The sequence below is a fragment of the Apteryx rowi genome, unplaced genomic scaffold, assembly GCF_003343035.1.
Source record: "Apteryx rowi isolate R43461 unplaced genomic scaffold, aptRow1 scaffold_88, whole genome shotgun sequence".
Taxonomy (NCBI): Eukaryota; Metazoa; Chordata; class Aves; order Apterygiformes; family Apterygidae; genus Apteryx; species Apteryx rowi.
In genome coordinates this window covers 142,804-169,584 of record NW_020451182.1, presented here as the reverse complement: position 1 = coordinate 169,584, position 26,781 = coordinate 142,804, and the positions used below count along the sequence as shown (strand labels likewise).

Sequence of the window (26,781 nt, the reverse complement as noted above, 5' to 3'; positions counted from 1 at the left end):
CATTAGCTTCCAAGAGAGAGAACAGAGATCTTGGCAAAGCCTCCATGCTGGTATAAGGTTCCCAGTGTCTCCAGGCCAGGAGTACTTGCCACAACTCCTCAACACTTGCTAAGGCATATATCCCTTCCTCTTGTCAGGGAGGGAGGAGATGTCTCCTCCTGGGTGCTGGAGAGGAGGCTCTGAGACCAGGAGTCAGTAGGTCGGGCATGTCACAACTCAGTCTTCTTCCTTTTCCATCCTGAAAACACCAAGCACCTCCTAGCAACTGCCTTGTCTAAACAGAGCCCTCACAAAGGAAGCTCCCTACTCTCCAGAGCTTAGTTCTATTAGGCTGTCTGTGCAGTGTCTCAGCACCTTAAACCACAGCTATTTCCTTTTCCCATGCCCAGGTTGCTGGGAAAAGTGATTGGCTGGTCCCAGTCATCTTTTCTCCATTTCTGCGAAGAGGAAGGGTGTCTTGTATCCCAGAGAGCCCTAGTCCAGCACACACCTCCCATCTGGGCAGCAGGAGTCGCCTCAGTAGATGCTGGTTACAGACTTATGCCCTGTACTTGCACAGCCGTGACTTTCTCAGTGACAGCAGCAGGACCCTTCTCACATGCTGCCTGGAGTCAGAGGCAGGTGGCTGCAGAGCAGCAAGCCATCAGCGAGGAACAGGGGCACAACCGCTTTCCACTCCCTGCTAAATAAACAGGAATTCTTTTGATACTCCAGCCTTAGGAAAACAAAGCTGTTTCCATTTAGCTTGGCTTCTGGGCTGAGGTGCAGCTCCACCCGCACAGTGATCCATCAGGGCTTTGCTTCTCTGGGCGGAGATTCAGGCTGAGATCAAGAAGAGGGAGGATTTGCAGCTAGTCCATGCTAGGAGGGCCTCTAACACCCCTAGGATTTCACTCTCCAGAGCACTCCCTGTTCCAAACAGCACAGCACCAGGGCCTCCCAGCTTCTGCAGCAGCTAACACGCCCCTGCAGACTCCCTCAAACCACCAGCTCTAAATCTCCACTGAGCTATGACCTGCTAAAGGGACTTGGGAAATGGTACTTATTTCTTAGTCTGGTTTTTAGGAATGAAAGTTTGAGCATCACCAGCTCTGGAGTCAGCAAAGTAATCCCAGAGCTACCCTTTTTCAAGCCATGTCTCCCCCTGTGCAAGTGCTGAGGCCAGAAAAGGCTGGGCATGTGTTCTTCTTTAGTCCCAGGAAGAAGAGATAATATGCACAGGATGGGGAAGCCAAGGAAATGGTGATTCCTCCCTGGTACCTCTCCAGCCGGAGATACAGACAGTTATGTGCAACACTGCAGCACTAACACCTGTGCTCAGGAAGATGCTCAGGCTGATATTCAAGTCCCCATCTTCACAGGACTGCTAATGTGCTTAGAGATGGATATATGACTGCTACACTGAGAAGACCCACAGATCCATTTGCTAACCCTCACATCTGCCAGTTGCAAATACAAACCCACTGTGTGACACATATAACCAGTCCAAGTCTAGTGGTCAAGGAGCTGCTATTTCTCACTGAGATAGAGGGCAGAAGACAGTAGCTTACTTTCAGCTGTTATAGTCACGCTTCCTAGGTTGAGATACAGTGCAGGGACAGAGCTGGGCACTCCCAGCTCAGGTGCCCAATACAGTAAATAAGGGCTCATAAGGTGAGAGGAGGAGGCACCACACTGAATCCCATGGATTCTGCTAGGCAGACAGTTTCATCAGTTTTTCTAAGCATCTCAGTAGCAGTCTGAAAGGTAAATCACCAGCAGTCCAGCTAGCTGAGGCGAAGAAATCATTTTAACCAGCCCTGCCTCTTAGGGAAATGGGCAATATTTTGGTCCAGATGGTTTCTGAATAACCCAAGAGGCTGCTCTCCTACCTCTGAACACTTGCTTCAAAACACGTTGAAACCAAAATCAGCCCCATCCCTGCTTAGAGAGCAGGTCTCTGGGGAGGATACATATTTTTTATTGCGTGTTTGTACGGCATCTAATACAGCACTGTTCTAGTCCATGACTTCAGAACTTCTAATTGCTACCTCAGTACAAATAAACATGAATAAAACCAATATATATGCAAATAAATAAAAAGAGAATGCAAATCTCACTCGTGTAAGGATTGTTTTCCTTTCTTGGCACAGCAAGATGTGGCTTAGAAGTCTATAAGCTCCCACTCTTGCGCAATTCCTCCTTGCTACCAATGAAAATGTACAGGAGGTTGGGGACTGATCATGTGTTTTGGATCACAAACTCATCTCACAACAGCTCTGACCTGGAACCACCAGTGGCTCCCTCTCCTGACCCATCCAAGAGCTTCTTCTACCCTTCTCAACAAATCAGACAAGCAAGCCAGCTGCTGCAGGTTCAGGGCAGGCTTACTGGAAAGAGTCAGTGTCTCAAAAGCACAACTCATCCTGGAGGAGACCAAGGACTGGAAAATCCATCTAAGCTGTTCCTCTCAGACTTCAGAGTGATCAGAAAGCCAGTGAAGTTGAGCACAGGTATGCACAGCCTAAGCACTGATCCTTGTACCTGCAGTTCTGCGTAAGATCTGCCTAGTTCTGGGAAGGCCAATATGCATATTGCTTGTGCTGCTACAGCTCAGTTCCAATATGGAGAAAGTTTGATGCAGAAGCATGGAAAGTACTTTAGTGATAGCACAGAGTGCTTGTGATGTTTTGACTACAGGAACCAGGCTCCAAATTCAGACAAGTCTGAGAGTAAGGTTTTATGAGACAAATGACCAATCTAATAACTGGCTGCMCCCAAAAGCAGAGTCCACCCCTTTTCTTCCCCTCCCCCCCCGCCTTGCAATTCTGCCCAGTCCCTCTGGTTCTCATGTGACCCCCTCAATAAGCCAATTTAGCCCACTAAGTGGCAGAAAACTATCCTTTATTTTTATTTATTTATTTATTTATTTTTTGCTGTGTTAGCTTTTTGCTGATTTATTGAACTGAATCAACTCACCCAGGGGTCAGGTGAGCACCAGAGCCAGCGCAAAGGAAGCAGTGGGAAGACACAGCCAGGAGCAGTGGCAGCAGGACTGCTCTTTCAGCTGTAGCAGTTAAGCCTGCTTTGGGAACTGTCACCCTCTTATCTTGCTCCACAGCTAGGCCAGAAGTTGGCTGGCTGAAGGGGAGATTCAAAAATATTTGGGAAACAACCCATCAAAAAGCAGCAAAACTTCTAAGTCATGCCAGTCTGTGCCATGTGGTACAGTTCACAGATAAAATCCTGGTAGCTGAATTGTACAGGGAAATCTGCACTGACTGAAGTGAGGCATTTCAAAACACAGACAGGTGCCTGAGTGGAGGCAGCTCCCCACCTGCAGAACACCATTATGCAGGTCACCTTGTATCACCTGAGAAGGAAACGCACCAGTCTGCAGCAGAGCCTACCAGAGAAGCAGTAAGAGCTCCCTCTTGAAGACATTTGCAGTGACCTAGACAAAGCCCTGAGGAATGCACTGGAAGGCAATCAGTATTGGCTGATTATTAAGAGACAAATGTCAAATGCTCTTGTTGAAGTGTGAGATAAGGCAATGTCCTATGGCTTCCATGGGTTATGAATAACAAAACGCATGACATGGTCCTCAATGGAGTCCTATTTCTTTGGGACAGTGCCAAAGGATTTAAGGTATAGAAGGCAGCTGGGCATTCAGCAATCCAAGCTCAGCAGCCACTAGACGCCATGTCTAACTGTCTGGACAGTAATACTCTGTCAATGCCTGCACAGTCCTGTGCCCTCTGTGCAGAGCCTGAGGTCATGTTCCTTACTAGGAAAGCCTTAAACAGGTGGCATATCTCCAAGGACATTGCTCTCTCTCCCCTCCAGTCTTTGCACACAGAATGGTGGTTTGGAGGTGTAGGAGGAGGTCATTACTGTGGGGAAACTCATTAGTAATGACCGGGATTGCAGGCGTGTGCTAAGGCTGTGTGCTACTTGTGAGCCAAACCTCTCTCAGGGCAGCAATGATGTGGGCTTGGCAATCACCTTTGTTTTGCCTGAATTTGGTTCCCACCAGATAAGTCTTTCATTTGGGCACCAAGATATGCTGGCTTCAGTGAACCAATTCATGTCAGTCAATTCCTTTTCAGTCATCCGAGCCCCTCCAAAATTGTAGATGGGTAGTAAGTGAGAGTAAGTGTCTAGAGATGTCACCAGCCCATGCGTTGCCTTTGCTTCAGAAGAGACTGAAATGCAACAGCTACAGATACTTTAAAAGTAACCTGTAGAAAAACAGAAAAACAAAGGCCAAATTGCCCATTCACCAGGCAGCTCTGATTAGCACTGGCTTCCACCAGAAGCCACATGTAACTTCTCTGCTGTGGTGGCCACCAACAAAATGAATCTTTCTGTAGTAGCAGCAAGAAATACACAGGCATTTACAGGTGGTGCGGGGTCTAATATTTTGCTCCCATGTCCATGGCCTCTTACAGAAAAGCAGAGGTGGAGTTTTTTTGAAAAATGTGCAGGTTGTTCTGTTCCAGGGGGCACCATTCCCAACCTCACCATCCCTGCCAAGCTGCCAGAATAACAGAGGTACTAGTCAGGGAAGGGCACCTTTCATAGTTACTGCCTCCTTAAACAGAAGAACCACGGTTCCAGCAAGACTTCACAGAACACAAAATGTGAAGGAGCTCAGGTACAAGAACACCTCAGAACTGACTTGAGGTAGCCAGGCTGAAACCAATAAGCTCTTTTTGACACACAAGAAACAAAGACAATGCCACAGTTGTCACCCTAAGCTTAATATGTCCTCTAGAAGAGTCTTTCCTTTGTAGACCACCCTGAACTCCAACAGCTGCATCTTTGCTTCAGTACCAAATATGCAGGCACCTAACGGTACAGAAATGACCCACATGACAGTAGAGTGACACAAGGTTACATAACAACTAGCTCAATGATTGTTTCTGAGGATACTCACCTCAGACATGCTACATGTATCATCACTTTCACTCATGTTGGCACACCTCAGACCTATGTTCCTTCCCGTGAGAATTACCTGGATATACTTTTCTAAACACATCCTCTTCTGAAAGAAAGTAAAACCCCGCTCCTCAGTCCACCCTGCTACTACCTCTAAGGCTGTTCAAAGACCAGACAAGGGCAAACTGCTGAGCTACACAGCACTCATTCGTTGTGGGTCTGTCATTATCCTGTCCCATTCCATTTTGTGCCTGGGCACCATGACACAGTGCTGGAGACAAATTTAGTCCCTCAGAAGGACAGCAGGGCCTGACACCCTTATGTCGGCCCCGGGGAAAAGCCACTACCTGGAATCAAGGTATCCTGTCTTACAAAGCAGAGCAGTAATCTCTGGGCAGTGGTGAGACTAAGGGCATGGAAGCTTGGGGCTTGAGCTAGTCTGACAGAGCACATCATTAGCTGCATGTCTATTTGTACAAGCTTCCTATTGGGAACTGGGGTTGACTTACACAGCTGGTGAGTGCCATGGGATGGGTGCCTGAGCCACTCTCAGGGAAGCTTCTCTCTCTGCAGTGCTGATTCTCCTCCGAAAAGAGCTTGCAGGGCGCCGGAAGGCAGCAGCAGCACCAGGAGGATAATATTCTTGCTCAGGAACAACTTCTTCACACCTGGAGCCCTGGAAGCCTGAGCGACAGATACAGACCTGGGGCCGACTGCAGGAGCCCTTGTTCTGGCATGGAGGGTCGCAGACAGCTGAGGAGACACAGAAAGGCAGTTAGCAGGACACATGGCTCTCTGGGCAGTGTGCTCAGTGCTAATCAGCGCAGCCTCTCTTATGCCATGGTGGTACACAGCATGGGGTAGCACAACCAGGGAGATCCCATCTCCTCTCTGCCTTCTGCTCCTGCAAGCAGGTAGATCTCCCCTCCTCATGAGGAGGATTAGGCCATACATTTCACACATGCTCGTTCCTGCCCTGGCCTGGAACCAGGCCCCAGGAGCAAAAGGCTCAGTATTATTGCTACCTGAATCCCTAACGCAGGGTCACTGCCGTCAAAGACAAAGACCGAGGCCTTGTTTCTGTTCTCACTTTTCCCCCATTGATCTCTGCAGAGCACTTCTCAAGCTATATTTGGTTAAGAAAGACCAAAAATGGGCACCAGGGTTTGCCCAGGAAAGCATATGGTCTCCAGTATGCCCTGTAGAGCTGCGGGCAGGAACAGGGACTCAAATCCAAACCGGAGGCAGCAACTGCACAAGAAGAAGCAAGTTTTATTATGTTTCAGCATTTGATTTGCACAGTCCCCCTGTCCTGTCCCCTCAGGAACGTTCCAGCTCTCCCTGCATCGGCTAATTTTGGAGTCACTGTGCTCAAATTCCTCTGCAGCTACAAGGACTTACAGTTCATTAACTTCATGCCTAAATCACTCTCCAAGCCTGTGTGTGTTCCTAATTACAGCACATCAGCTTCAGTTTGCACCCCAGGAGGAAACTGCTGTTAATTATAYGCTGGACCCTAACACTTCCCAAGTTAACAGACGCCAAATTTGATTTATAATCCAGTCAGCAAAAGCCAGGAAATCACAGCTTGCCCAGGTAGTACCAGGCTAGTTGTTCTCAGCAAGCATAATTAAAAGGGCACTGAAAGACTCTGTCTTCCTTCAAAGAAGGAAAGGGCCAGCTAGCCAAAGAGCAGTGAAACCCCATTGGCCAATGTAAGACAAACATTAATCTTCACCTGAGGTTCAGCCACGTGGAAACATTGTGGAAGGCTTGAAATGTGCAAAGACTACTTCTGCTCAGGGCTTATTAACCAGAACTCCTCCAGGGAGGTAGCAGGAGCAGTCTGACATCCCAACCACCTTCACACACAGCTGCTTGGTTTTCATGAACCCATCATTCCCTCTCTGACTATGCTCTCACACAACATCTATCACCATGAGATCCAAGCACTTCTGCAAGATAGGCTGCTTCTGGACAACAAACATATTTAGAGCTATAACCCCATGTGCCATTCATATATCAGGCCCACCATACATCATCCTGCTGTTGCCAAGCAAGGGATGTCTTGCGCTGGCTCTGAGCCCCTCTCACAGCAGTATAGGAAGATGCCCTCAACAACCCTTCCATCACCCCAAAACTGGTCTGTCATTAACTTTTCCTAACTAGATCAGGGATACGTTGGCTGGAACACTTCATTTGACCTTTATTACTGTGTTAATGCTCAGGAAGGAGGCAGATCTCAGGCAAAGGGAGAACCCAGATCACATAGGGCTGTATAGGTTAAAACCAGAGCTTTTGATTAAAACCCTCAGTAAAATCAATCAGACACCACTGTAGACTCTGGAACAGAGACAGGGCCCTAGTCTGGCAGGAATTAACTGTCTCTGGGAAGTCCGGCACTCCAAAATTTGATGTCATTTACAATAATTCAACTGTGATTTAAACAGGCTCCCAGTCCATACCACTATCTCCCAATAAGTGCCTGATTTAGTAAACTCCATCAGACCAGGAAGCCTGCCATTCCAAACAACCACTTCATATGCTGAAATATTGCAGAGCAGGGAATTGCAGTAACAGAGACTCCAGGACCTGAAATCACAACATTTCTCACAATGTCTCCCACAAACAATGTTAATATTCAAGTTAGACGTAGACTATGCCCTTCAGCAAGAAAACAGTGATAAGCAACCAGGCACTCTAAAAAGTCCCTAAGGCAGCTGATATAAAGAAGAGGAAGAAGGGAATGGGATTAGTCTTTCTGTTCCTTCACGCAGGATGGGTGGGGAGCTGCCCTAGCTGAAATACTCCAGCTCTAGGATTAATCCCCTTCCCTGTTTCCTTTGCAGACTCAGAAAGAACTTGAAAGAGCTTTTAAAAGTCACAGGTTTTGACTGAGTCTAGATACGCAATGGAGGAAGAACAAATCATTCAGTAGAAGTACTGCCAGTTCCAAGTGTGTGAAAATCATGAGTCAGGCCCCCAAAACTGTAAAATTGTCAGATAAAACAAGAAGGTTAAAAATATATATTTGGAGTCTTTCTCTTTGCTTTTTGGTTTCTGACCCCAGGGGTTAGTCTGAGATGTTTCTCCCCAGCCATGAGAGTTATAAAAAGATTCTGTTAAGATGAAAGCTACTCATTTCTTCTCATTACAGTCTCATGTAATCACCTGCTCCAGGAGCTGGGGCTTTAAGAAAAGCAGCAACAGATATTTCAAAACTCTTAATAAAAGCATGAAATTTGGAGCACTGCTAAAGTATTACTCAGTAACAATCCTATTTTGTTAAAGAGCATCTAGCAATATCCTCACAGATCAAGTCTTGTGTTGTCTGGTCTTCAGTGCATGAAATATGTTGTCACTGCAGAGTAACACTGCAGGGATGATTGTTATACGACTCTAACCACCTAGGCAGGGAAGGCAGGTCTGTAAGAGGGAAAGGCTGCTGAGTCCAGTTCTATCATTTTGCAGACACTGTGCTATAGAATCCCTTATGTTAGCCTGACCTAGGTTTGAGCAATGACATTGCAAGGTGACATTCGATTACTGTGTCCTTGCTGGTCTGCATGCATGCTAGGTCTAGGACAGTGGTACAGCTTTTCACTGTAAGCTCTCTGAGCTGCTCTCCTGCTCAGTCCCATTTAAATGTGGAAAAACTTGTCCATCCACCTAGGTATCACCCGGAAAACTGTAGGAAGGTACTGGAGTACTCTCACCACTGCGGTGATTTAATCCACCTTCTCATGGAAGAGTGGAGTGCTTATTGATGTGAACCAATACATAACCTGGGCTCTAACTTATACTTCTGACTACGTTAGCAAACCCAGAAGGGAAGGACAGTTTAACATGAGCAAGAGATCTGTGCAGGCTTGACAGGCAGGGAGATCAATAGCAGTGCATGAATAAGAGAGTGAAAACAACTACAGTGAAACAGTCTCTGCTCAAAGAACCTACAGTCACTGTACAGAGGGCAGACAAAAGGAGAGAGCATGTGAATATCATCTCCATTTTGCAGATGTGGAAAAGCCCAAGTGCTAATATGACTGTCTGAAGACACACTGTGAGACCACAGCAGAGCTAGTGACAGACCCTGGGATCCCTGCACCTTCATCAAATATCCTAACCACAAGTCCATCTGTACAAGATCAGAAAGTGCATGAATTTATTGAATTCTTCCCAATATGCTAATTAAAAAGGTTTCTTTTTAAATTTAAAGTATCCCTATCATAAAAAAACTTATCCTGTATTACCAGGCCAGCCAGGGCTGGTACCTTGGGGAGCAGCAGAGAACCATGGTAAAACATGTTGATAAAAGTGGAGGTAGTTAAAACTAATGTTGGGTGTCTGGCAGAGGAAGGCTGAGCAAGAAGATTTCCCTGCTCTGATGGTTAAGCAGAGGGGACAGAGTCAGTCTGAGTAGGAAGTAAATAGCCAGCTATGAAGAAATACAAGCAGCAGCTAAATTATCTGTAAGTGCACACTGCAGCTTCCCCTGAAATCCAGGCAGTGCAGGGAGGCTTCTGGACAGCCTGTGTACACAGATTTCTTCTTCGCTGACACCAGGACATAAAGGGAGAGAGGGAAGAGCTGGTATGCACCTGAGTATCATCCCAGGATGAAGAAGAACAGGGCAGGAGCTTGGATGCACTCCTAGGTACCAACTCCAGGTGTAGCCTCTTTCCTTTAATTACCCTTCCTGAGGGAAGATCTTTGAAGACCCACAGGATGCCCTGTCTGCAGTTCAGTGTGTAGATCTGACAATGTTTGGGTAGAAACAAAGCCCATTCCAAGCAGGTGAGAACTTCTTCCTTAACTCCCTTCTCAACTCACTTTCACTTTAGCAGAAAATATCTGAAAATCTTATTTCTCTTTTTTATCTTCCCAGTCATTGACTCAGGAAGCTCCCCAGATGCTGACTGCACTTTAGTCCTAGAAGTTGGAACATACCGAAAGGCTAGAGAAGTCTGCCTAGAGCTTGAGTTCAGTCATGAAAAGATGTTGCAAGAGCAAAAACTCTGGAAAAGTGTTGGTGGAGAAGGAAGAAAACACTAGGCTTGCTAGGTGATGGGGACTGAACTAAGGCAACAGTTAGGCCTATCCTCTCTCCTGTATCCAGACTCAGACCCATCAAAACCAAGGTTCTGCCTGAGACCAGAACACCAACTTCTTCCCTGCTTCATCACACTAAGACATTCCCTCTGGCTGCATTTCTGCCCTGCTATCTTTCCTGATATGCCTCATAGCAAAGACCACAGGATCAGAAACTAAACAACATTACAGTGCAGAAATTAACTAGGACAGGATGTCCAGCTTGCCTTGGCAGCTTTAAGAACAGCCAAATATCCCCAGCAGATTGAACTCCAGCAGAAAAGCCCTGTGAGCAAAATAGCTGGGAACTAAACAATGTTTACACGACTGGTCTCAATCTACGGGCTGCCTGAGGTTTACCGTCCCCTGTCAGGGGGACACTGTCAGACCTGATCATGTTGACAGTGTCCTTTTAATTAATCCTTGGGAACAATGGCCCAGCACCTGAGCAGTCACTAGACAGCCCACATGGCTATGAGCCCAGATCTGTGCRGCTCCTACAATAGTCCCTAATGAGAGAAAGATGCTGCCATTGCTGGCCTCATGCTCTGTTTATAGACAGTCTGGCAGCACAACACACTCTCTACCGTTTGGCTTCTGTTTACGGGGGGGAGGGAGAAGGAGAAAGGAGGTGAGTCAGCCCTTGGCCCCCTGCTCCTGAACAGTGATTGTTCATGTAATTATTCCAGAGTAGCTGAAGTGTTGTGAGATCCTGCAGCAAACAAAGCAGAGCCTCATTCCCACTAAACATGCGGGCAGCCCCTCATACTTGAGCGAAGTCAGGTGCTCTCAGATATTCTGGGCAGAGCTGTCATGTTCAAAAAGCCGGCCCAGTGCTGGTACTTGTGCTCCCCTCCCACCCAGGCTGCCTCAGCACTGCAGACAGCCCCTCGCCTCCCTAAGAGAGAATAAAAACACCAAGGCAGGTGGGTGCATAGAACAGGTGATCCCCTAGGAAGGCACAACATTAAAAGGCCTGTGCCTGGGCTGAGTGGTGAAATGCTGTCATTTAGAGACAGGGATCACTAACAGGGACTGCGCTGTGATTAGAGAGAGCTATTACGGACAGAGACAACAATACAGTTGCCTCTAATTTGCATCTCACTGGTGCCTTCACAAACTCTTTCCCTTCTACTGCTGTGTCTGGGACCTTGAAATGATCTCCATCCAGCAACCAGCTATTCTGTAAGTCCAAACAGCTACATAAACCTGACCGGGTCCCCCCGGCCCCTCAGGACACTGCTCAGGGCTGCCTGGCTCAGCACGGCTCTGATTCCCAGCAGCAAGGCGGCTTGGCCCGGCCAGCCGTAGTGCACGCTCCGGGGCTACAACTCTGACTCCTGCATCATGCAAATAGCTTTGGCAGAGCAAAGGCAGTCGGGGCCTCCATCACAAGACCTGGAACATTTGGAGTAACAGCAGCAGCGCTTGGTGAGCGGAAGGTTTTAATCAGCCAGCATTATGAGAGCTTGGAGCTGGGAAGTGAGAGCCTATCATGAAGGCTATAAAAGATGAGCAGAGGAAAAATGTCATTTGGTCACAAGAGGAAGAAGAAATTTCAGAGGCTGGGGGTGTTGCTGGCCCACAGAAACTCAACCCCAAACAGGAAAAGAATTCAGAGTCTTGCATTTTTATGCTAAAGAGAGAAATTTACACGTTTATGCTGGATAGAGAACACCACTGGGCTGGAGGCGGCTTTGGAGCCTCAAGTCAGCTGGTGCCAATTCATCAAGGAGGACTGGTGGGACTGACGGCAAGAAATGCACTGGCTCCCTGCCCAGCAGCCCCTTCAGCAGGGATGCAGGTGGCACCAGCGCCTCCACTCAGCCCACACCTCACGGCATGCCTTGCAGACACCCCCGAAGGCAGTGTCAGAGACCAGCGCCACAGGGAGTTGCAAACGGAGGGGCCCAGTGGGGACCTTCAAGCCCTCCCGCCCAGGCTTTCCCTGTGCCCAGGCCCACGCTGCCTCAGCTCCTAGCAGCTATAGTAGGGAGGAGCACGGGGCCAGCCGGAGGAGTGGAGCCCTTCTCGGCCCCTACCCCACCACAGGCACCCAGGCCCGCCATGGCCATTGCCATGGAAACGGTAAGGCCTGGCCTGCACTGGAAGGGGCCATGCTCTCCTTGGCCCTTCTGATTTGGGAGGCTGAGGAGGGCCAGGGCCCTCTCCCCTCCTCACCATGGTCTGGCTRAGACCTGGCCCCTGACCTCCCCTTTGCGGGAGGGGAAATATCCCTCACTGGCAATGCTCAGCCCAAGGGTGTGCTGCTCCCTTCCAAGGCTTCCAGTGATATTCCTATGTAATGCACTTAATTATTCCCTCATAAGGCTTCTAGTGACTTTCYTATACAATGCAATTAATTAATTCCCCCCCTCCACCCTTAGCCCTGCCAGCCACCCCTCAACTGTCACCTCAGGGAGTTGCACTCTGTGAGTAGGTAACAACCCCCTGGGCATTACCAGGAGGAGCAGAGCAGTCTCCTGGCACAGACTCTGCTCGCCAATCAGGTTCCCATTGTCTCCAGACAGTCTTCCTCCCTCTCTGTGTATTTGCCAACAAAGGCGACTAGAGATGCCAGGCTAACGAAGAGGACAAATGCAGTCTACACAGTCATATAAAACACCAGCGCAGCCCCTCGCTCCACAACGGCACAGCTCTGTTTCACTGGTGGTGCAGGATTCCCTCAGCAACTTCTTCCAGAATTTGGACCCACTGAAGGCAGGCATCCAAAGTGGAAAAAAGCCCTGCTGCTTCAGTCTGAGGCTCCACCTGCCCAGGAGTTGAGGGGCTCATTCTGGACTGCCCATCCCATGGGCATAGAGATGTCTTTCCCAGCAGGCTGAGTAGCACAACAGCAAATACTGGAGAGGAGGCATTTGTGAGACAAATTCCTCACTTGCTCAGCAGTTCTGGAGGACTGATACATTTGGAAACTCACAAACACCACTGGATTCACAGGTTATGAAAACTAACCAGCAACCAGCCCTGATTTACAACCTGATTCATGCATCTCTGGGTCCTAGCTTGTGTGGTTAATGATGTCACCAGAACCCCTTGCACAGGATTATTTCCTTGTAAATCACTCCACACTGCTCTCATCCCATGAACACGCTGGAGCCAAACTGCCCCCTAGGAGGCCCCAGCCCGGAGGGCCCAGCATTTTCAGTCACTGGAGTTCTTCGCATGGAGGACACCATGGGGCCACACATGGATGCAGGGGAGAAGGACACAGCTCTTTGCACTAACCCGGCCCCAGTAAATCCGCATTTTGAGAAGGCATGAGGAACTTGGCCTTCTGGATGCAGCTGCCCCATGCTGGGCAGTTTCAATGCTGCAGGAATTCCCTACCACCTCCCGCTGTTACAAAGCCATCCCACATGTTGCCTCATGCTCCAGCCCCACCCATCCCAGCCATTTTGCCAATTTTATTAATTGCTTTTTTTTTAATAACATTCAGATCATCTGAAGCCCTGATTTCCCCTTCAGCATAAGTAATGTTTGCCTGTGTAAGCACAGCCCTACTCTGTCAATTCCCATCTGCTGTGTTTTTCACAGACTTGAGTCTTACTCCAAACAGGACAATAAAGTTGTAGGGCTAGAAACTAGTCTTTAAATATGTCATTGTAATACCCTGCCCCAACAGGATTCTGCTCTTGACTGAAACTAATGACGATAATAAAATAAAGACATAATTACTCAGTGTGAGCAGAATTTGCCAGCAGGCACAGAAAGCTGACCTCAGGTTAACGTGCACATGGCAAGGCCACAGTGCTGTAGCACAATGCAGTAGAGGCTGTTCTCTGCTGCAGCTCTGGGGAATGCACATCTGACTACCCTACCCAGGCCGATGGAGGACATATGTACAGGGTCATAGCAGCATTTGAATACTTTCAGGGGTGCATTTTGAGACCCGTGCTGGCTGAGACTTTCATACTCACGTTTGATGCACCGGTTTGTGCCTGAAGCCGTTGTCCACCCTGAGCAACACTGTCTCCCGCAGACATTCGGCCTAAGCAAAAAGACAAAACAGCATGATTAGGAAAAGGGGAAGCTGAGGTCTCTCTGCAGCCAGCACCTCTGAGTCACCCATAAAATTATTTCCTGCAGCATCTGATACTTCCTTCCAGATGGACCAGCAGCTGAGATCAAAACCAATCGGACAAGGGCTGAGTTGTTTAAGTGCTTGGAAAAGAAAACCCCAAGGAATATGTGAATGCTGCAGTGTGAGCAATTCCATGGGGAGTGTCTCCCTTTTGAACTGTTGTTATGCTCTGTTCCTGGCACAGTGCTGAGAGCAACCATTTTCCTCACAAGAGTAATTGGAGACCAATGACCTGTGATCATTAAAGATCTCACAGCACTTTATATTTTGTTCATAGTATTGGGGTATAAATTGGGCCGAATTCCAACTTTGGTCATTGCATTTCGCCTTCATAAATGCCCCAAGCTGTTTCAGCTGAAGACAACATTTTGCTCTGGCTCCTGCTCCAGACTGCTGCTGTCTGTTGCTGTTCAGTGCTCCAGCCCCACCCAGAGAGGGCCTGCACGCCAGCGGCTATGCTGGCCACTCCCTGGCTTTTCTCCCTTTGCGAAAACCCATGTTCCACATCCCAGCTACCTACCTTGGGCACAACGAGCCCATCAAACAGCAGGGCATTCTCCGGTGCTAACAACAGTTTTGTGCCTACTTGACATGCACAGTGTTATATAATTTCAGGATGCTTAAATCTTTTCCGTGGTTGTTAAGTTCAGCACTTTGCTGCAAGGACTTTTTGACTGCCTTTCCATAAACAACATCCTTCCCACCTATCCTTCATTATGTGTTTTCAGGCTATTTTCTGTAGTGATCACTGGCAACACACAGTTGTGCATCCAACAGGTGCTGTGCAAAGCTTAAGCAGGCAGCTAATCCTGCTTCCTCTGGTGACTGCTCACATTTAAATGGCTATCAAGAGAAGGAATAACAAGTGGCTGGTTGTTTTCTGAGACTGTTTACCCATCATGGAAGGAAGTTTTGGGGAATATATAATCTTTGCATGTCTAGGTAGGTGGGAGAATACAGTCATCAGAAGATGTAAAGTTAGAAGTAGAAAGCCTGAAAGCTCTGGAAAGGCTCTGGAAATGAAGTTGGGAGTATGGTTTATTTCTAACTCCAGACAGGGCAGTTAGAGCAGCTGACAGAATTTACAAGAATCCCAGAAACATACACATTTATTTTCTGGAACAACTTTCACAGAAACACAACAGGGTCAGAGGATGCTCTAGCTCAGCAGTGGAATCCTAGTGATTCCTGCATCCACATGGCATGTGATGGAGACTCCAGAAGTGCTGGAGCGCAAACGGTGGAACTCACATTTTAAGAGTGCCAAAGACAGTGGGTAACAGGCATGTCAAGGGATGTTCTGGAGTTCAGGAATGAAGCTGCCTGTATAGATGCAAGTACTGCACATGGAAAGAGGAAGTGGTCTGAGAGGCCCCATAATTTGCAAAGCACTATCCAACCCTTCAGGATCAACCTTTTATTAACCTAGGCAGACTTTATAGGGAGAAAGCACATAAATTCCTTTGATGTGACTTCCTGCAACAATATAAGCCAAAGAAATAATTCTTGCATCAACTCACTTCTGTTCTGATTTGGCTAGAGCACTGTTTTTCACTCTGTTGTCCATGGACACCTAGGCTATCTATGGGGCTCTTCTTTAGGACAACCGTAGAAAGTATCCAAGGAATGCAAATCTGTTGTCAGCAAACTTCCATTTACTTACTATATAAGAGCCCACAAGAGGCCTTGAACATTTTAAAGATGTGCAAATCAGTAACGGTTGAAAATGACTTAGCTGGAGCATGTCTTTACATAATTAAGGGCTGCTGAAGAACTCCACTCCAAACATCAGCAAGGCCTACTTTGCTTAGACTGTCACAGCTCCCATTCTTCCATCAGTAGAGCTGAAACACACTTTGCAAACCATAATCAGCAGATCTGGCAAAGAGCAAAGCCCTTTCCCATTCTCACTTTAACTTACTGACATAATCAGAGGTTGCTTCTTGTAGGCAAAGTAAGTACCTTCTTTAAAGAAGCTGTTTTGGCCTTGAATCACACTATCAGTTCTTCATGAAATTAAAGTTCAAAGTCTATCTACATCTCTCTCACACACACTCTGGAGGGAGCATACTGATAACTGCTCTCAATGCCAACAGCAAATAGGAGTTTATAGGAAAAAGCATGAGACTAGCCAGACAGGGGTCCGAACCCTAGCAGACAAGATCATTCTTTGAAGGCATTAAGTCCCTGTAGGAGTAGGCACAAGTGAATCAGTAGCAGAGTTAAATCGTATCCCCATAAACAGAATGGGATTGGATTAGAGTAGTCTGAAACAACAGACCCAGACAGAGCACTGTACCTGTCAGAGGTGATGAAGACAGCACCACAGGCTCCTAGCAGGGCTTTTCCCAGGAGTCTTTACAAAGGGAACTAATCTGAGACATTCTTGCCTTGTTGGACCCCAGTGTTACGCCCCTACCTTAGTAGTCCAAAGATACTCTGAGCTCTCACATTTCACTTTCCGACCATGGGGAGCTCTGGGACCCACCTGGGCTCTCTGGGAGATGCTGCCAGATTTTGTAAACTGTGGCAAAGGCCAGAGCAAGCCTTCCATGCCACAGATGGGGCCCCTTATGCCACAGCTAAGCACTTTCTGTAGCAACCTGCCCAGTGGCTCCCTCTGAGCTCTTCCACTCACTAGGCAGGCTCCATCTCTGTACCATGCTTGGTCCCTTATGACTGCTAGCAGGCCCCACCCACCCAGCGTGCCCTCCAGCTGGCCTGCCATGGCCTTCAAAGGCAAGGGCCAGCAGGTCCAAAGGAGCAGCCACATCCTGTATGGGCAAAGCAGAAACCCAAAGAACAAGCACAGAGCAGAGCAAAGGTCAGGGCTAAGTCATCAGGTGTGGTGAGTTTGGCAACAGAACATCTCCAAGAGGGACATGCTAGGCATTGTGAGAGGACAGGCACGTTCATCAGGTGCTTTCTGGCAAACCTCACCCCTAGCCAGCCAGGCTCCCACCAGTGGCATTCTCAGTGCCTGTACCCATGGGTGCAATGCCCTTGCCCCGAGGAGCCCTGTTATCCTCCTACAAGTACCTTCCCACTGCTGGAGGTCATTGCAGAGAGACTGGCACCACTATGGTGAATCCACCAGGCCTCTGCTCTCACACAGACACCCTCAGGGCCACCAAGTCTCACCACCTGCCATGACACAACAGACACCAAACCAAACCCAGCCCTACAGGGCCAGCWTGGTGGGGAGGAGAGAAGGAGAAGGATGGGACATATCCTTGGATTGGCTGTTGACCATTGCACCATCCTTCTTGGGGGGCAGCAGCAGGGGAGCTCACCCTCCCACGAGGAACCAACATCAGCTCCCAGCATCCCAGCAGCTCTCCTGGAGCCTCCTTCCCAGCCTCACAGCACTGAGTCTGGGAGACAAGGTAGGAAGGAGAGAGCCTTCCCCCTGGTCTCAGTGGACTGTGGAGAACCCCTAGAGAAGCAGAAGAAACATCCAAGAGACAGAACAAATAGAGTAGAGGTGCCTGGAGAGGTGTGGGACTCATTGTCAGACAAGACTAATTACTGGGCAGGGGCCAGAAAAATAGAGGGTGAAAGCTGCAGAGGGGAGGACCAAAATCATCTATCTCTCTGTTACTTKGGGAAGGCAAACACCACAAGAGACAACACAGCCATGCCAGGCTGAGAGCTCCACACATGAAATCAGCAACAGACAGCAAATATTCTGAAGAGGAAACAATTTTGTAATTTTGGGAGTGTCCTCATGATTCCTGTGGCACAGGCAAGATTGAATCACTCATCTTCCAAACCCCAGGGGAGACAAGTCAGTGTCATCATCTCCAAGTTATGGATGGAAAGAGGTTGAGTTATGTCCACTCAGTATGTTACCAGCAGACCCACATTTGTTCTGCCTGTGTTTCAAGCCAGCAGGACATGGTACTGCTTCCCATCTGAAAGTCACAAACCTGTTAGCCTAGTGCCAAGCTAATACATACTGCCTTTAGCTGGGCTCCCACCCACTCACCATGTGTTGAGTAGACTTAGCGTGAGACAGAGAGGGAAATACTTTGCCAAGGATTACACTGCAAGTCCATGACACAACTCAGAAAGTCTCACAGCTCACTGGCTCATTGTTGTGCATGGTGAAGCTCAAATAGCTAATGCCAGTGTGAAGGGTCCTTCAGACTCTAGACATACAGATTGCGAAGCAGAGTTTATTCTCAGACTGAGCCATCCCTGTCTCGGTCATTCTCCAGCTGACTCCAGACATCAGTTGCTAACCTCAGGAGAAGGGAGATGCTAGCACTGGGGTTATGTTCTCCAAAGGACAGCCCAGTATGTGCAGACGGGAGCAATTTAGCAGGGCTGCCCTTATGAGATTGGGACAGAGATAACACCAGGGAGATGTCCTCTCCTTCCATAACCTCCCTTATGAGAGCGTTTAGGCGGAGAGGGAGACAAGGGAGAACCTCCAGGACTGCAGGTGAGTGCTTGGGAGGAGTGACATGTAGATAGCACCAGAGGGCAGAGAAGGAATGCAAATATTTCACAATAAGGAATATCAAAGAGATAGCACCAGTTGGCAGCCAGGTGGGCAGGAGCCCACAGAGCACAGGGGATCAGGTGAGCAAGGGCATCAGCAGTAGGAAAGATAGCTATTGCAGTTTTGCAGGATGAGATCCAATCCTGGAAGCACAGGGTTCCAGTTAAAGSATTTACTTGACATTTGCATGGCTTAAATGCCATGCAGTTTTCACTGTCTTATGAAGAATTCAGAATGGATCCTTGGACATTTAAGGAGCAGAGCATGTTTATAGCATGGAGGGACAGTGCTCAAGAGAGAGGTGGGCTCCCCGTGTCCCCAGCTGTGTTCAGCCTGTTGTACATGCTCTGTCACCAACACTTCCAGCAAACACACAGCTCAGACGTGAGCCACCTCTGGTGGCACTTCCAGCCCTGGGCCTCTCCAGCACTGCTTTGATGCAAAGCAAAGTGGCTGACTCCCTCCAGGCCTGGCATCACTGTCCCTGGGGGGGACCAAGATTGCTGCAGAGGACTCGGGCTGTCCTGTACACGCTGAGCTGTCCCTGATCACCCGTCATCATACAAGGGACAGGAGCTTCCAAACAGGTGCAAAGGCAGCTGGCAGAGCCACCTCAGATGGAGACCTGCTAGGCTCTGTGATGCACTAGGCCCCTGACGTACCTAAGAACAGCATAAGCCAAGACCTCTGAGGCACCCAGCTGCCTTGCGAGGCTGAACACCCAAACTGTCTGCTGCTTACCAATCCCTTGAAACAAGAAGCAAGACAGCAGGGAGAGGAGAGCAGGGAGCAGGCAGCAGGCAGCAGCAGGGTCTCACCCTCTGCCCTGGGCAGCCTGGGGTGCAGAAGGGACAGGAGGATGGAAGGGCGTATGGAGGGGTCAGCAGCTCTCCCAGATCAAAAGAAGCTCAACACAGTCCCTGATCATAGCAGACAGAAAAGATTTCCTCATGCAGGTCTTTCAGCCAAAGTCCCACTGAGCACCCACACTTGGTCATGCTACACAGGGAGCGAGGAGGGGGTGCCTTAATCCTAGCTCTGCCACTGATGCCAAAATGAGCCTTGGGCAAATCATCTCTCTTTCCTATCTAATGGAATAGGTTAATCAGCACCTATGCATTTACCCTCTGAAGGGCCAGATCTGCTAGGATACACCTTTACTAGGAAATTAAATGTCACTGGGGACATTCCCAGGTGCTGGGACTTGATTGTCTGTAGCACTGGCCATTTAGTGTCCTCCAAACAGTTCCCAACACAGCTCAGAATAGAGCAGAGGACAGAGACTGTTCCCAGTAGCCAATTTGCCCCCCCCCTTTTTTTTTTGAAGAGAAAGAGAGTTGGATAACTCAGACTGCTGAATAGCCACAGTACCAGAAAATGCTCTAGGGCATATTTTACTAGCAGAGATGTGGGCCTTAGGGTTTGCATTTCCAACAAAATGCAGGCTGAGGGATTAGATAACAAACCACAGCTCCTGCCTGAAGTCCCAGGTATTCCCTACTCTTATCACTGCAAAAAGCAGTAAGAAAATGCAAATCAAGCTTGTCCCTGGCTCAGTAGATAACATGCACCTAGAACAGGTAGCTTGGAGCATGGGAGGTATGAGGTATTTGTCACAGGCCTACTTCTTTTCTGTGACAGATATCTCCCAGAAACCCCTTCACACAGCATGAGGCCAGTGCTACGAAGCCTCCTCTACATCAAGAAATACCATTCATGGCCCTGACTGAATGCACAAGCATAACCTGCAACCTGGGCAAAGGAGCTGCAGCAAGGCAATTCTTTGTGATCTGCATTGCTGCAGCAACCAGAAGCCACCATCAGGATCAGGTCCCCACCATGCAAGGTGGTAGACAAACATCCAGGATGATAAAAGCCTGCAAGATTTTGCAGTGTTATCTGAGACCAGAGGCAAGCAACTGCAACAAACACTAGGGGGAAAGAAAACAAGGAAAGAGTAGTAAGAGCATGGATTCACATAGTTTAAGCATGTGCACAGCCTCAGTGGTGATCACTTACTGAAACATTCAGTAGAACCATTCTTTCACTATTTATTTAACAGCAATCTATGCATCATCTCTCAACTTTATGCAGCACTTTGTGCTGCCAGATACACTGACTCCATTCAGGTCATTTACAGTATCCTACACTGAAGGCCAGGGGGACTATTAGATCATCAGGTCTGCCTTTATATTGCAGGACAGTGAACTTCATCTAACTGCATATGAAACCTTTGCAGTCAGACTCAAGGAAGAACATTAGCAAAAGCTGCTGGCATCGATGAGGTACTGAAAATACTCTGCCAAGACCACATCAGCATTAACTGCCTCAGCTCCTGAGCAGTCCTGTACACACACTGCAGAGAGARCATATAACCCACAAAACCTAAGTAAAGTGGAACTATATAACCACAGACAGTGTCTACAGCAGGAATTAAACAAGAATTGGGGAGCAATATGCATAAAAAGAAAGTGAGAGGGAGAACATAGGAGAAAATTTAGGGTTCCCAGCCAAATACTCAGCGATTATCTGTCAAAAAGCTTCAAAACCTTCCTCACACCATCAAATTGACCATGCAGGTAACAGAAGTGGAGGCTTCCCCAGACTATTTCTCCCCAGTTACCCACCTTCCTCTAAGGTGGATCATCTAAGATGATGTGTATGTCATCTGAGGATTTATTTTCACAGAACAATACCTTTAGAGGGGGAGATGAGTTATCCAGATTATGCAGGTGAAAATATAGTAGTTAAGGTATCTGGCAGAGGACTGTATAGGGAGACTGCAGGGACAGTAGCCTCAAAGCTGGAAGTACTTCAGGTTACCCAGGCTACCTAATTTGGGAGTCTCCAAGCTCCCAGAGCTTCACCACACAAACCTTCCTGTCCCAAGGGATCTGAGCTCTGGACAGGAGGCAGAAGCAGGAGCTCTGCCGTGCGGAGAGGGGATCTGCACAGTCTGCCTCTTCATTGGTGCAGCAAGGCTGGAAGAGGTGGTAACAGTGTGCATGGGGAGGGGAAGCATCCCCTTGTGTTGACAAGAGATGCGTGCAGCGGGTTGGCTTATCCACCAGTGCACCGGCTTATCTCCCGCTGTGCCGCCTAGGCCTCCCACCCTCCTAGTCGCGGGGCAGAGCAACAAGGGTGGTCACACCATGGAGGACACAGAGGCAGAGGGAGATGCTTATGGCATCACACCAGGCCTCCCAGCAGGACTAGCCAGCCCGCGTTAGGGACACATCCAGCACAGGACTACAGCCATACCCAGCATGGTCTGGGCCTTTTCACAGGTTCAGGAGCTCACTACCCATGACACTTAGGAGGAAAATCTTTTCATCAACCAGGAGCTGCAACAATGAACCTACACACACTTTAAACGTCAGACTGAACACACTGGACTGGAAAGTCATCTACTCCATGGCAATGGGTAGAAATAGCTTATCTGCAAGAGTCGGGGGATGGATGTGTGTCTGGAAACCAATTAGGAGGAGGCAGGGGAAACAGACAGGGTAAGTAGAGTATAGCAAGGCAGAAAGAGATGCTTCAGGAGTTGTATTGTTTTCCTTGTTCAATATTAGAATACAGTAATTCTCTACAATTCTTGCTGTGGTGTCAAAAGTTGCCTTACAGTGAGCCAACAGGAGGAAATACTAAAATCCAGCTCTTCCAAGACTTTCAGTTGGATACACTCATGGAAGGGTGTGAGCAGGTCCCACCCGCAACAAAGTCAGATATGAGCAGTGTGGCAGACACATCAGAACAGTCCCTAAGCAAGAAACTCAATCTTGAGTATTCCCTTGTAAAACAAAGTGGGAAGAAAATTATCCAGAAAGGATATAGTACTAACAACTGGGTTTTTCACCCACAGAATACAGTCTCACAATAAGAATGGTGGCCTGTGTGAGGCTCCTAGAGGTACAAGCAGAGAACTGTGACTTGGGAATYGGGAAAGACCAACCTGGCAGTTGAGATTTTAAGTCAAAATCACTAAATAGCACTGGGGCTTAGTAAAGCCTGCAAAGCTACCTGAATGAGGGAAAATTAACGTCATGCTAGAAAGTAGCAGGAGTAGAGCGTAAACAGCAGAACAGAAAATATCCCACCTGGCAAAAAAAATGAAACATCATGAAATGAAGCTTTCTGAAGGCCCTGAGTTTCCTGGATGGAAACATGTCCAATGCAGCAAGGGATATAAGAAGATGGATGAGATGGAATCACAGGAGTTTTACAGAATGACTTGGAGAACAGAAGCAACTAGGTTTCCATGAGGAGTAACGCCATGTGGTTACTCACTGACTATTATTTTAGCTACACTTTCTCATAAACTCCAAAGACAGTCAGTCACAGGAAAGTTAAAAAAGTGCTGATTTGGACTCCAGAAGAAATGGAAAGCTATCAATGACAAGCCATGATACGCACGTTCCAGAGTTCAACTTCTTGAGGACCACAGTAAGCACATTATTCCTAGCCCTCATCTTCCAGAGCAAACAGGAGGTAGAGAGAGCAGTGCAGACTGCTAGGGAAATACAGCAGGAAGACTCAGTATTTTCATTCCTCTAAGTTGGGAGGCAGTGGCAGTCTCACCCCAAAAGCCAAATTTAGCTAATAACAGGTCACCAGAGCAGAAATGCTGGACCAACTGTCCTCATTTATGCCCTCGATTAAAGGATGAAGGTTACTTTCAAAGAGGTTCAAAACTCTTCTGAATATAGCCTGAACCATGGAGCTGCCCACCCACTCCTGATAACAGCGGGGCCAGCTGTTGTCACTGGAGGCAGCTGCAGCCTGCAAACCTGGTGAAGACTATTCAGAGTAGTCATTACAAAAGAAACAAGCTACATCTCGGATGACTCAAATCCAGTTAACTGCCACGTGATCCTGAAGCAATGCTGACCACACTCAGACTCTGGAAAGGATAAAAACCTTCTGAGTCCACTTTTGAGTGCCCAAACCTGGCTGAGCAGGATTGGAACTTCCTAAGGAATCATTTCAACAGACTCTCCCTCCAGGCCACTGACAAAACAAGGCTGATGGAACAGATAAGCCAGAAACTGCTCAGGACTACCTGCCATTGACTATCCATTAATGATAAATACTTTGTATATCAAACATAATGGGAAGAAGAAGAGTAAGGCTGTGTTTACTGCTTCTGTAGGGTTGTTGTAGAAAGTGACATGGAATGGAGCAAGGAACATCTCTGTCTTTTATATTTTGTAGGGAAGCAAAGAGGGGAGAGAGAAACTGTAGGGATTAAACCGCCTTTTGTATTCTAGTGAAGTTCCCTGCCCAGTGTCAGCAGAAAACCTTTCTGTGGGTCTCCACTCTGGCTGTGTCAGAGGGCTATGAGCCCACAGCCTGCCTTCTGCAACCCCCTGGCAGGGCTCACACAGAGAGTGGACACATACTGCCACATGGTTCTTTCAAACTGTCTGTGCAACAGCTTCGGCAGCTCTTCCCAGCTGGCAGAGAAAGAAGCTCATTGCAGGGGGCATCACCTGTGGGGGAGCAGAGAGGGGAACTGCAGAGGAGGGAGCCTGGGGCTGAAGGGTATGTCAGCGCCACACCAGCCATCCCATTTGCAGGCTCTCCTCTGTAGCAGAGCAGCTGGCCTTGCCATATGATCTCCACTCCACCTCCACAGGGTTGTAGCCAGGGACTGGAGCTGGAAGCAGCTCTGCCAGGCAAGTCATAGGAAGCCTCCCCCGGCTGAGCCAGCTGAAGCCATGGGAAGCTGCTGCGCTCAGTGCTTACAAGGGGCCCATTATGGGAGGAAGGAGCCAAGAGACCAGGTACCTGCAGCAAGAGCCACAGCAGCCAGACTCTGTCCTGCAGAGCCAAACGAGCCCCTCCAGCCTCTCCTGCCACCCCCATATGGAGCACAGCACTGCAGACATGCACCTTCTCCTCTGGCAGCCCCTATTCTGCAGACTTTCTGGGATGGCTGTACGCAGCCCCAGAGAGAGCTACAGTAACAGCCACTGGCTGCAGCGCAGCGCAGCTGTCTGACCCACTGAAGCCCTGATGTGTCAGCAGAAGGACATCAAATCCAGCATGCTCATAAACCACATGCCCCAATGAAAGGCTGCAGACAAACACAGCATCTCCCTCCATCTGTGTGTCACACACACACACACGTTCTGTGTGCAACAGAGCGGTGCAAATGCCTCCCACACACGTGGGACAGATGCACAGCACAAGAGCAAGTAACTGAGCTGGCTCCTGATCTGCTCTGGAGCCTGGGCTCTATGCCAGCACCAGCCAAGGGTCAGCGCAGCCCAAGCCCCACGTGAATCAGCCATGATAACTGCCCCCCAGATCCAGAGATAGGCATCCCAGAGAGACACATGGACTCTGAGTGCTGCCTCCTCTCACAGCACCCGTATAGATGGGAGCCAATGGCTTGGTTGTCAGGGAAAAGAGAGATATGCCAGGAGCTAGCACAGGTACCAGGATGGGATCTGGCATCTCCACTGTGGGATTTCCTGAGGGCAGGACCGCCAGGAATCATATTACACATCTGGTCCTAAAGCAAGGTTCCTCTAGCCACAAAACTTACCCTGTCATCCTCCCTCTGCCACTCGGCTCCTTTGCCCGGGGCACGATTCGAGCTTTGAGCCCATTTCTGGGCTGCTGGCGGGATGGGTTCCCCCTCTGCCTCTGGCCAGGGCTGGGGCTGATGCCCCAGCTGGGGGAGCCTGCAGCCCCCCTGACATCACTGGCTTGGTCCCAAGCACCCTGGGGAGCGGACAGTCCATGATCAGGACGCTGCCTCTGGCTGTCCCCTCCACTCAGGCTCCCCATCCTGGCTGCAGAAACGTGGTCCAGGTGATGGGCTGCGGGGAGGGGCCCTGACTCCGAGGGGATGGTCTGCACCTGGAACAGGTTGTACATCGTGCCTGCAGGTCGCACAGGAGTACCCTGGCTCCGAAGTCTTGAACGCGTTGCCTCCCTGCTCCCAGTTTCAGCTCGGTAAGAGGCGCTCGGTTCAAACCTTACAGCAAAGTCTCGCTGCGAATCACCAAGTCCCAAAAAAATGACAAACGTGAGAGGGAGGACGCTCCCCCCAGTGCACTGCATGGTGTCAGCCCGTGGGCAAAGACGAGACCCGAGAGGTGCGGCGAACGCTCAGCGTGGGGCTGGCATCCTCCTGCAGCCTGGTGTCCAACGGGAGCTTGGAGGGAGAAGGGACCAGCCAATTTCCTTGAATGAGTCTGTTGAAGCAGCAAGTCACTTCCCCATGTCACTGGGGTTTGACCAGTACCTGTTGCCTACAAGATCCAGGGGTGAAGATAACCCAGCTAACCCAACCGCGTGGGCTGCGGAGCGCGTCTGCAGCTGTCCCTCCTGCCCTGCAGAAGGAGAACTGCAAGTCCCTCCTCTCCTGTCCCCTCTCGCCTGGCTGTCAGGGAGCTCGTGTGCTCTGCAGACAGCTCCAAGCACCTTCTCGCCTGCCTCTGGCACTGGCAGAGTCTGGAGGGGATGGAGGGTTTTATTTTTGGAAACCTCCCCCTTTTGTGTCTTTTTGATGCTGACATCCCCCCCTCTCCAGAGGACACGGCTCAGCCCCCCTCCTTAAGAGACGAGACATTCCAGCAACACCCACTTTGGCAAAGGGAAACAAACTACAACAGAGACGCGTTAACCCATGCATGACCAGGGAGGCCCTTCCAGTGCCTGCTCAGGAGCCGGCGTACAGCCTCCAGAGCCCTCCCTGCTGCAGGGCGAGCCTACGGCTCGGCTTGCAGCAAGCACTGGGGTTTCAGCACAGCTGTAAGCACTCAGGGAAGGTGGATCAGGCATGGGTGTGGGGCGCACAAACCAGGAGACATGGATGCCAGGGAAACACACCACTGCACTGCCAGCATTTGGGACTTTCTGGAACTGCATCAGCACTGCTAGCCCTCTTGCTGCTTTTGGTCCTGTTTCACAGGAGGGTGCAGAAGCAAAGCAAAGGGGAAGCCTTATTTGCTATCTCACCCTGGCTTTGGAGCTCTCGGATCCTCCCCAAACCCAGCTCAGTGCTTTATATGCTCGCATATATTGGGTCCAGCCAGAAAGCAGACCATCCAAAGTTCTTGGTCCTTCAGCTAAGAGATGCCTTCCAGGATAYATGTCCCAACAGCTTAAAGAAGAGTATATGTCCCTCCCTCCCCTCATCTGCCTC

The 26,781-nt window shown here is 49.1% G+C and overlaps 1 protein-coding gene across 1 annotated transcript in view; it reads right to left on the bottom strand.

Moving 5' to 3' along the window:
• Positions 1-25,508, bottom strand: part of LTBP2 (latent transforming growth factor beta binding protein 2) — an 87,612-nt gene extending 62,104 nt beyond the window's left edge. Inside the window, exons 1-3 of the mRNA XM_026090778.1 lie at positions 25,174-25,508; positions 13,950-14,020; positions 5,430-5,673 (exon numbers count right to left, since the gene is read on the bottom strand). Of these exons, the coding sequence (XP_025946563.1) occupies positions 5,430-5,673; positions 13,950-14,020; positions 25,174-25,508 (650 nt within the window). The remainder of the gene's footprint in view (positions 1-5,429; positions 5,674-13,949; positions 14,021-25,173) is intronic.
• Between the last annotated feature and the right edge of the window lie 1,273 nt (positions 25,509-26,781).